At 42.8% G+C, this 10,566-nt stretch overlaps 2 protein-coding genes across 5 annotated transcripts in view; one reads left to right on the plus strand and one right to left on the minus strand.

The window, feature by feature from the left end:
• Positions 1-748, minus strand: part of PARP9 (poly(ADP-ribose) polymerase family member 9) — a 31,587-nt gene extending 30,839 nt beyond the window's left edge. For 2 of the 4 annotated variants that reach the window (XM_032334985.1, XM_032334984.1), the window contains exon 1: positions 135-745. In XM_032334985.1, coding sequence (XP_032190876.1) covers positions 135-557 — 423 coding nt within the window. In that variant the 5' untranslated portion in view covers positions 558-745. Of the gene's footprint in view, positions 1-134 lie in introns of all 4 variants that reach the window. The other 2 variants (XM_032334988.1, XM_032334982.1) reach the window with 2 other exon arrangements.
• Positions 408-10,080, plus strand: DTX3L (deltex E3 ubiquitin ligase 3L). Its single transcript, XM_032334995.1, has 5 exons — positions 408-486; positions 1,938-2,175; positions 4,590-6,158; positions 6,807-7,024; positions 9,894-10,080. The coding sequence occupies exons 2-5, from the start codon at positions 2,002-2,004 to the stop codon at positions 9,961-9,963; spliced, it is 2,031 nt and encodes a 676-aa protein (XP_032190886.1). The 5' UTR covers positions 408-486; positions 1,938-2,001; the 3' UTR covers positions 9,964-10,080.
• Positions 10,081-10,566: the final 486 nt, after the last annotated feature.

A 10,566-nucleotide genomic window follows, 5' to 3' on the forward strand; every position in this document is an offset into this window, starting at 1 on the left:
AAACCCGCTTCTCATCCGCCCCCCACCCCCACCCCCACCTCCCCGCGGGAGCCCGCAGGAGAGAAGCGGCAGCGGCAGCGACCACCGCCACCGCGGGGCGCGGGTCAGGGGCCTCGGGGCCTGGACCTACTCACCCGGCTGACCGCCGCAGGAAGGGCGCCCAAGGGAGGGGAGGGGAGCGGCTCTGCCTGGCGCGGGGAGGGATTTCGGGGAAAGCGAAACTGAAACTCTGAGGGCTCAGGACTGCCGGGCGCGGGTCGGACCCGCTGCCCCCCAACCCCCGGAGCCCCAAGCCCGGAGCCATGGCCTCCGCCCTCTCCCCGCCGTCCCCGCTGCTCGTGCGGGTGTCCGAGTCCAGCCGTCGAACACGCTGGAAGCTGGAAATCTACTTCCAGAGCCAGCAGTCCGGCGGCGGGGAGTGCACCGTCCAGCCCCTCTACCACAGGGACCAGGTCACCTTCCTGGTGAAGTTCGCGGAACGGGCAGGTGAGCGGTGGGCCGGGGCTGCGCGTGCCAAGGCGCCTGGCCCCGCGGGATTCCAGGCAGACCCAGCTCATGCTGACCTAGGAGAGACGGCGGGAGAAAGTATGGCACCGTCTGATGGGGCTGGGACCCCGGGGCTGCGACCCCGGGGCTGCTGCTGCCCAAAGACACAGCCCGATGGGGAGGGTAGACCCCAGAAGTGCCCAGTCAGCATCTGGTCTGACCACATTTTAAAGCTGATGCTTTCCGGTATCCTGACCCTAACTCAAATTTCTCAGCTCTGGGAAGGACACCTTTCCCTCCCTCCAGACACTGGTACACTCTTGTTATTAAGGTATTCTGTTTTTATGTTTTAATTACTCCATTGATTTGTTTTTGAGAACTACATAAGTAATATATGATCACTATAGCAAAGTGGGAAAAGAATAAATAAAACCATCTGGAGATAAACAATATGACATACTTCTTTGCAGCCTTTTTTCTATGACTGTCAGTCAATCAACATCTATTTACAAAATTCTGAGGCTATACCTTTGATTCCTGCTTTTTTCACTTAACTTTATATAATGAGTATTATTGCATATCACTGCAATGGGAAGCAGGAGACAATTTCAGAAATGTGACTTTTAAAGAGTGTATTTCCTTATCCTGAGCTTTTCATTTCTACAGTAAAACATAAGCCAGGGCACCTGCGTGGCTCAGTCAGCTCAACATCCACCTTCAGCTCAGGTCATGATCCCTGGGTCCTGGGATCCAGCCCGCATCAGGCTCCCTGCTCAGTGGGGACTCTGTTTCCCCCTCCTCTCCTCCCCACTGCTCATGCTGGGGAGCGTGCATTCTCTCTCTCTCTCTCTTAAATAAATAAAATCTTTAAAAACAAACAAAAGCATAAGCTGCCCACATTAGAGTTTGAATAGTTCCTGCACTGCTGGTCCCCAACCCACTATTCCAGGATGCAGGGAACTGCCTTCTTGGGAAGCTGCTGGGGCAGGGTACACATGAGGAAGAGGTTTATTTAAAGTCCTTCCTGGGGTGCCTGGGTGGCTCAGTAGGTTAAGCCTCTGCCTTTGGCTTAGGTCATGATCTCAGAGTCCTGAGAGCCGCATCGGGCTCTCTGCTCATCGGGGAGCCTGCTTCCTCCTCTCTCTGCCTCTCTGCCTACTGTGATCTCTCTCTCTATGTCAAATAAATAAATAAAATCTTTTAAAAAAACTGGGGTGCCTGGGTGGCTCAGTGGGTTAAAGCCTCTGCCTTCGGCTCAGGTCATGATCCCAGGGTCCTGGGATCAAGCCCCGCATCCAGCTCTCTGCTCAGTGCGAAGCCTGCCTCTCTTCCTCTTTCTCTCTCTGCCTGCCTCTCTGCCTACTTGTGATCTCTGTCTGTCAAATAAATAAATAAAATCTTAAAAAAGTAAGTAAACAAGTAAAAATAAACAAAGTCTTCCCCATGTGTATGTGTGTCTATAATGTCTCCACCAAAGCTAAAGAGAGAGTCTTGAAGAAAGAAAATCATCAGATTATGGTTGAAAACAAACTTGTGACTATTTTTCTGGAACCCACTAAGAATCCAATGGAGAAGAATGCAAGACCCAGAACATCTTTTTTGCCACAGTCACAGGAACGAGTGAGGTCTGGTGAGAAGCATCAAAACGAAGAACATATTCCTGATGTTATGGATTCCTGTCTGCAAAAGGTAAGGTTTGAAAGAAGGAGTTGGGAGGGGTATGTTCCTGCACCTTCCTCTCCGTTCACCATACCTTTCACTATTGATCTGACCACCACTTGCTGATGATGTACTAGGAGGCAGGCCCTCTTCTGGGCATGGGGACACAAAAGTGAACACAATAGACAAAGTCCCTGCTGGATGGGGAGGTACACAGAAAGACAACAAGCAAGTAAACAAAATAAAAGAAACAGTTTCAGGCAGTGATATGTGCTAAGAAGAAAATAGGATAGGGTTTGGCCTTAGAGGGTGACAGGGCCAAAGTGAGGAAGGGGAAGGAGTGGTGCTGCTTCTGACCAGAAGTCAGAGACAACTTCTCTGAGGAGGTAACATTTGGCCTGAGACTTGAGTGATGAGAAGGAGCCAGCCATGTAGTCATTTGACAAATGAATATCAACTTCCAGTTGTGTGCTAGGCACTGTCACGGGAGCTGGGAATATAGCCAGGATCACAGACCCTGCTTCCAGGGACCTTACATTCTAGTGAGGGAAACAGATAAAAATAGTTTAAAAAAAATAGATATATAATAAAATGTTTGCCAGTGATAAGTGCTAGGAAGAAAAATAAGACAGGATAAATGATAAACAGTGACATCATTGTTTTATTTTTATTCAGACCATTATTTTAAACATATCAGGAAAAACCTCTCAGATGAGGTACTGTCTGAGTAGAGACATGAATGAAGTAAGGGAGCAAGCTAAGTGAGGTAAGAATGTTTGAGGCAGAAGGAAGCACAAGTGCAAAGGCCCTGAGACAGGAGCTTCTATCCTGAAGCCCAGGGGCTTCAAGGAGGGAGACTATTGTGGCTAGAAGGCAGGAAGGGGGGAAGAGTATGACAGGAGAGGAACTTGGAGAGGTAGCCAGAAGTCAGGTCTTTGGGGGATGAAGGCAGGGACTTAGGATTTTAACTTCAATCTTAGGGGGTCCATCTGATGGTTTTGAGCCAAGGGAGTGGGGTGATCTGGTTTATACTTCTGGAGGCTCACTTTGGCTGCTGTGTGGAGGACTGAGTGTAGGAAGGGGCCAAAGGGAAAACAAAATGAGAGCCCAGATAGGAGGGGTTGCGGCAGGAGGGGAGCAAGGTGACAGGGGCTTGGAGTGTGGGTGGTCCTGATGGAGGTGTGAGAGGTGGCTGGATTTGGGCAACATCTGAAGGATGATCTGGATGAAGGATGTTGTATGCAGAGGAAGTAGCATGTACAAAAACCAGAGAAATCTTGCTTTTCTGTTACATTCAGTATGCATCTGTCCTTTTCAGCCTAATCTGGTGTTTCTGTCCTCTATGCGAGCTTCTAAAGGTCAGAACTTAGAGAGCCCAGCAATATGGCATGCAGTTAGGTATTTAGTTTTTTTTTTAAAAAGGGGAGGGGGACTAAAGATGAGAAAAAAGCAGCAAATAGGAAAACATATCCTTTTCAGATTTATGGCTCCCCTTGAAGCTCATAGGCTCTTTTGAGGACCGTAGCAACTTTCCCAGAAAGCCGATGTACCTTCCCTCCACCCCATTCCCCAATAGTGGACATAGAAGACAGCTCTAGAATCCAGACTTTGTGTCCACGTCACTTTTCAAATATGCTCATGCCCAGGCTCTGCATTTACAACAAAATCTCTAGAGATAGACCTGGGCCTTGGCTTTTTTGTTTGCTTTTGTTTTGTTTTAATTCCCCAGGTGATTCTAATGGGCAGAACCAGCTAGGAACCTCTAAGCTATAGCCTGCTGCATCCTCTGCCAAAAGGATTTGAAAGCAGTCACCCTCTGGTTGTTTCTCTGGTCTCTAGACTTTGTCTTTTTTTTTTTTTTTTTAAGATTTTATTTATTTGAGAGGGAGAGAGAGCATGAGGTGGGGGAGGGTCAGAAAGAGAAGCAAGATGAAGTCTAAATAGACTCGAGTCCCCACCAAGGGACTCGATCCTGAGAGTCTGGGATCATGACCTGAGCCAAAGAGAGTTGCTTAAACTAACTGAGGCTCCCAGGCTCCCCAAACCTAGGTGGTTTTTTTTGTTTTAAATTTCTTTTCAGTGTAACAGAATTCATTGTTTATGCACTACACCTAGTGCTCCATGCAATACGTGCCCTCCATAATACCCACCACCAGGCTCCTCCAACCTCCCACCCCCCTACCCCTTCAAACCCCTCAGATTGTTTTTCAGAGTCCATAGTCTCTCATGGTTCACCTCCCCTTCCAATTTCCCTCAACTCCCTTCTCCTCTCCATCTCCCCATGTCCTCCATGTTATTTCTTATGCTCCACAAATAAGTGGAAACCATATGATAATTGACTCTATCTGCTTGACTTATTTCACTCAGTATAATAGACTTTGTCTTGATAAGAGACTGGAGGACTGATGTCCGAGAGATTTTATTTGTTCCTTTTAAAATTTCAGATCTTTCTTAGCGTCACAGCAGACCTGAACTGTAAGCTGTTCTCTAAAGAGCAAAGGGAACACGTAACCACTATGTGCCCCAAGGTCAAAAAGATGGAAGGGGACGATGGAATTGAGAAGGTGTGCGGCACCTTCAGAGATATTGAAAAAATATATCACTTCTTGAATAAGCAACTCCAAGAAAGTGGGTGCAAATTTGAATCTTCCCCTTTGACAATGGAGAGGAAGCCACTCCATCAGCAGAACCAGAAGAACAGCTGTATTTCTCCCTTGGAACCAAAAACCAAGGCAGAAGACGAAAGCAACCGTCTTGAAATTCCCTTGCCTTTCTTTGAGTATTTCCAGTATACCTATCCTGATAAAATAGACTCGATACAGAAAAGATTTGGTGTAAAAATTAAAATAATAACTCAGGAGAGTTCTCCGAATACTGTCTATTTAGACTTCACCTCCAATCCCTCAAGTGATCTCCAAGCCGCTAGAGAGTCTTTTGTCAGTGAATTTCAGAAAACTGTGGGATCTCTGGAGCAGAAATGTGTTGCTTTTGCAGACACTGAACAGGCCAATGAGATCAAACAGAAACTGAATCAACGATTTACAAAGCTCCTTATAAAGGAGAAAGGAAGAGAATTAACTCTCCTTGGGACCCAAGATGACATTTTCGCTGCCAGATATTTTTTTGACCTAAAAGCCTCTGAAAGTCTTGTCATGGAACCTGTGAAAATATCGACTCCCACATGCCTGATGAATAGAATTGAAGTTGACACGGCTCACTATATGCTTGTAAAAGCTGAATTACTCCAGGAGATGACAGAGTTAGAAGAAAAGTACGATACTCGTTGTGAGGTTTGGGGAGACAGTAATAAAATCCACATTCTCTTTGAACCTAAGGACAAGGAATTCGATCTGTCTGCCCATGCTTATTCCAGTTTCATCGATGCCTATCAGTATGTGTCAAGTCAGCTGATGAGAGAAGTTCTTTCACTGAAACCTCTGGGCAAAGAGAGAAAGCACTTACATCAGAACAAGTTTGCAGATGACTTCAGAGAAAACCATCCGCATGTACACTTTGTACTAAATCAAGAGTCAATGACTTTGACTGGGTTGCCAAATCACCTTGCAAAGGCAAAGCAGTATATCTTTAAAAAAGTGGGAATGTCCATGTTAGCTGGAGATCAAAAGAATGAGGACCAAGAAACACGCGTGGACATTGATAGTAATGACTCAAAAGTAGCTCTCTCGACATTCCAGCACTCTGCCAGTTCTGGGGCGTCAGGAGGGGAGAAGGAAGAGGACATATGTAGCATCTGTATTGACATCATTAGAGACAAACAAGTGCTATCGAAGTGCAAGCACGCATTCTGCACCTCTTGTATTAACAAAGCTTTTTCCTATAAGCCGGTCTGTCCTGTGTGCCAGACTTCCTATGGTATCCAGAAAGGCAATCAGCCAGAGGGAACCATGACTGTTACTGTCCTAAAAGACTCACTTCCAGGTTATGAATCCTGTGGCTCCATTATGATTACTTATAATATGAAAGGAGGCATACAAACAGTAAGTGTTTCTGAGGTACACACGTTTCTTTTCAATATGCTAGAATGAGCAGAGACTCATGAGACTGTTCTGGTGCAGATTACTGAATATCCCAGGGAATAATTTCCATGTGTATTTCCATGTGCAAGGGCTTTAAATGGGAATAAGAATAATATCAGTAGTAAAGGCAGCAATGTTTGCTTGTAACTTAGGTATCTTTTGTGTCTGTTAAGGCAGAGAAAGAGCAGGTGATGATTTTGTGTTAGAATGGGGCAAGTCAGGGGCTCCTGGGTGGCTCAGTGGGTTAACCCTCTGCCTTCAGCTCAGGTTATGATCCCAGGGTCCTGGGATCAAGCCCCACATCGGGCTCTCTGCTTCCCTCAGATCCCCCTCTCTCTCTACCTGCCTCTCTGCCTACTTGTGATCTCTCTCTCTGTGTGTTCAATAAATAAATAAAAAATCTTTAAAAAAAAAAAAAAGAATAGGACAAGTCAGAAGATGGATAGTGTTTCCAGCATGAATTTAGGCAAAGAGAGAAATATGAATTATTGGGAATAAGTGCAAACCTCCAAAAAAAATTTTTTTTTGTTTTTTATTTGCCCTATCTGCAAATGAGCACATCTATCTGTACAGTAAACTTTAGACTTGAGTGTTTTCATGTGTTATTTTCTTGTCTTCATACAGAAAGAGCACCCAAACCCAGGAAAGAAATACAATGGATTACAACGAAGAGCTTACTTGCCTGATAATGAGGAAGGAAATGAGGTTTTGAGACTGCTTCGTAGAGCCTTTGATCAAAAGCTGATTTTCACAGTGGGGGATTCTCGAATGCTAGGAATCTCCGATGTCATTACATGGAATGATATCCACCACAAAACGTCTCCGTTTGGGGGACCACAAATGTGAGAGACTTCTGAAACATAATGATTGCTAAACGGGATTTAGAGGTTGTAAAAGACGGCAGTTTGAGAGGGTAGCTAGAAGGAGACTTTATAGCAGTGACATTGGATACAGTATTTTTTGAAGTAAAGTTGACTACAATGTTACACTAGTTTCAGGTGTACAACAGTTGATTTGACAATTCTGTACATTAACTCAGTGCTTACCACAGTAAGTGTAGTTACCATCTGTCATTTATTCTACAACTGGAGATTTGTATCTTTTAGTCCTCTTCCCCTCTTTTGCCTATCCTCCCAACCTCTAGCCCCCTTCCCCTAGCAACCACCAGTTGGTTCTCTATATTTATGAGACTGTTTCTGTGTGTGTGTGTTTTGTATTTTAGGTTCCACATATATGTGAAGTCATATGGTTTTGGTCCTCTAACTTATTTCACCCAGCATAATAACCTCTAGGTCTATCTATGTTGTTGTGAATGGCCAGAATTCATTCTTTTTTATGGTTTAGTATTATTACATTATATGGACCGTGTGTGTGTATATATACACACACACGTATGTACATATATATAAATGTATATTTTATATATATATATATAATATATGTAATCTTCTTAACTCATTTATTTATAGATAGACACTCAAGTTGCTTCCATAGCTTGACTATTGTAAATAATGCTGCAATGAACATAGGGGTGCATATATCTTTTAGAACTGTGCTTTGATTTTCTTTGGGTAAATACCCAGCAGTGGAATTACTGGATTATGCAGTATTTTTATTTTTGCCTTTTTGAGGAAACGCCATACTGTTTTCTACAGTGCCTGCACCAATTCACATTCCCATTAACAATACATGCGGACTCCCTTTTTTGCACATCCTTGCTAACACTTGTTTCTTGTCTTTTTGATACGAAGTGTGAAGTGATATCTCATTGTGGTTTTGATTTGCGTTTCCCTGATGATTAGTGATATTGGGCATCTTTTCATGTGTCTGTTGGCCATCAAATGATTCCATTCATTTTGTGATTCCATACAAATGTCATGTCTTCTTTGGAAAATGTCTATGCAGATTCCCTGCTCATTTTTAAATCCGGTTATTTGTGAGATTTTTGGTGTTGAGCTACAATGAGTTCTTTATATATTTTGGATATTAACCTCTTATCAGGTTTATTGTTTGCAAGTATCTTCTCACATTTAGTAGGTTTCCTTTTTGTTTTATAGCAAAAGCTTTTTAGTTTGATGTAGTCCCAATAGTTCATTTTTACTTTTGTCTCTCTTGCCCAAGGAGGAGATCCAGAAAGAAGTTGCTAAGACCAATGTCCAAGAGATTACTACCTATGTTTTCTTTGAGGAATTTTCTGGTTTCAAACCTTACATTTAGGTTTTTAATCCACTTTGAATTTATTTTTGTGTCTGGTTTAAGAAAGTGGCCCAGTTTTATTCTTTTCCATGTAGCTGTCCAGTTTCCCCAACACAATTATTGAAGAGATTGCCTCTCCCATTATATATTATTATCTCCTTTGTGGTAGATGAATTGACCATGTAAATGTGGGTTTATTTCTAAGTCTCTGTTCTGCTCCATTGATCTAGGTCTGTTTTAGTGCTGATAGCATGCTGTTTTGATTACTATAGCTTTGTGGTATAGCTTGGAAATCTGGAATTGTGACGTTACCAGCTTTGTTCCTCTTTCTTAAGATTGCTTGGCTATTTGGGGTCTTTTGTGATTCCATACAAATTTTAGGATTAAGTGTTGAAGTTCTATGAAAAATACTGTTGGTAATTTGAGAGAGATTGCATGGAATCTGTAGATTGCTTTGGGTAGTAAGGAAATTTTAACAATAGTAATTCTTCCAATCCATGAGCATGGTGTACTTTTTCATTTGTTTGTGTCATCTTCAATTTCTTTCATCAGATTTCAGTTTTTGGAGTACAGCTCTTTCACCTTCTTGATTAAATTTATTCCTGGTTATTTTATTCTTTTTGATGCAATTGTAAATGAGCTTGTTTTCCCAATTTCTCTTTCTGCTTTGTTATTAGTGTGTAGAAATACAACTGATTTGTAATATATAAATTTTGTATCATGCAACTTTACTGAATTCATTTCTTAACTACAGTAAAGTATTTTGAGAGATGCTAGTCTGGAATGATAATATAAAGCAGAAATATTGGTTCTATCACCTTCTACCCTCCAAACCACAAAGTGTCACACAGTTACTAAATTTTGCATTAAAGGGAGGGAACTTCAAAATATAGGATGAATGGTATCTAAGGCGATTTAATTTGGGGTTTCCTGTCTGTTTGGAAGATAGATCCTAGCAATGTTATTTACTTTGCCTTCTTTTAAAATCACCCTTTATTTTACTCTCCCTTCCCAATGGTCCATAGAGATCCTAAATTCACTTGGCCAGTAGTACTCTAGGAAAAGTCTCAGTTAATGGTGGTGGAAGTTGTATTATAGGTAATCCAATTGTCTTTACTTGCTCTTTATGAAATTCAAACAGAATGCCTCAAACCCTTAGTGTCCAAAAGGGAATGTGCCCTGAGAATTTTGAAGATTTCCCAAATTAGAAAATTCTCCTGTAGAATATGATTACCCTTCATAATATATAGTGTAGTACGACTTTAGGAGAGTCACTGCTTACCATGAGGTGAAAATTAAAAACAAATTCTTATTGGAAGGCAGATCCTGGGCAGAGAGCTAGGCTCACTTATCAGCTAAATGACTCACATCTGCACACTTACAAGTGATTGTAATTCATTTGCTTGCAGTCTTGTTTTTGAATGTTTGCAACACTGAATGTTAATGTCAGGGATCTACTGTACAGATTCCTCAAGACCGTTTGTGAAGAAACTAAGGAGCTTTTTCCTTCTGCAGGTATGGCTACCCTGATCCAGATTACCTGAAACGTGTCAAACGGGAGCTGAAAAGTAAAGGAATTGAGTAAGAAGGGATGTCTTGAGCCAAGCTTTCAAAAGACACAGTTGAAGAAACACTTTTTAAATTATTTCATCTTGGGGCACCTGAGTGGCTCAGTGGGTTAAAGCCTCTGCCTTCGGCTCAGGTCATGATCCCAGGGTCCTGGGATTGAGCCCCACATGGGGCTCTCTGCCTGACAGGGAGCTTGCTTCTTCCTCTCTCTCTGCCTGCCTCTCTGCCTACTTGTGATCTCTCTCTGTCAAATATACAAATAAAAATCTTAATAAATAAATAAATTCATCTCAATGGGGCACCTGGGTGGCTCAGTCAGTTAAGCATTTCCTTCAGGCTCAGGTCAAGACCCAGTGTCTGGGGATGGAGCCCTGAGTCAGGCTCCCTGCTCAGCAAGGAATCTGCTTCTCCCTCTCCCACTTCCCCTGCTTGTGCTTGCTCTCTCTCTCTCTCTCTCTGTCAAATAAATAAATCTTTTAAAAATTTTTGTTTGTCTCAAGAAGTGGTCTGTGTAAGAGTGAGAATGTGCTAGTCTATCATTTCTGGAATGTTACTTTTAATGGAAGATAAAAGCTCCAAATATTTGTGTGATTTTGTAGGTTAGGCCTCATTCTTGGGT

This window comes from Mustela erminea, chromosome 1, assembly GCF_009829155.1.
Source record: "Mustela erminea isolate mMusErm1 chromosome 1, mMusErm1.Pri, whole genome shotgun sequence".
NCBI classification, from domain to species: domain Eukaryota; kingdom Metazoa; phylum Chordata; class Mammalia; order Carnivora; family Mustelidae; genus Mustela; species Mustela erminea.

Bases quoted from the DNA above. Each gene is read 5' to 3' on its own strand.
- DTX3L (XM_032334995.1), top strand. From the start codon at position 2,002: ATGGTTGAAAACAAACTTGTGACTATTTTTCTGGAACCCACTAAGAAT. The intron at 2,176-4,589 runs GTAAGGTTTGAA...TTAAAATTTCAG, and splicing joins TGGATTCCTGTCTGCAAAAG to ATCTTTCTTAGCGTCACAGC. The intron at 7,025-9,893 runs GTGAGAGACTTC...TTCCTTCTGCAG, and splicing joins CCGTTTGGGGGACCACAAAT to GTATGGCTACCCTGATCCAG.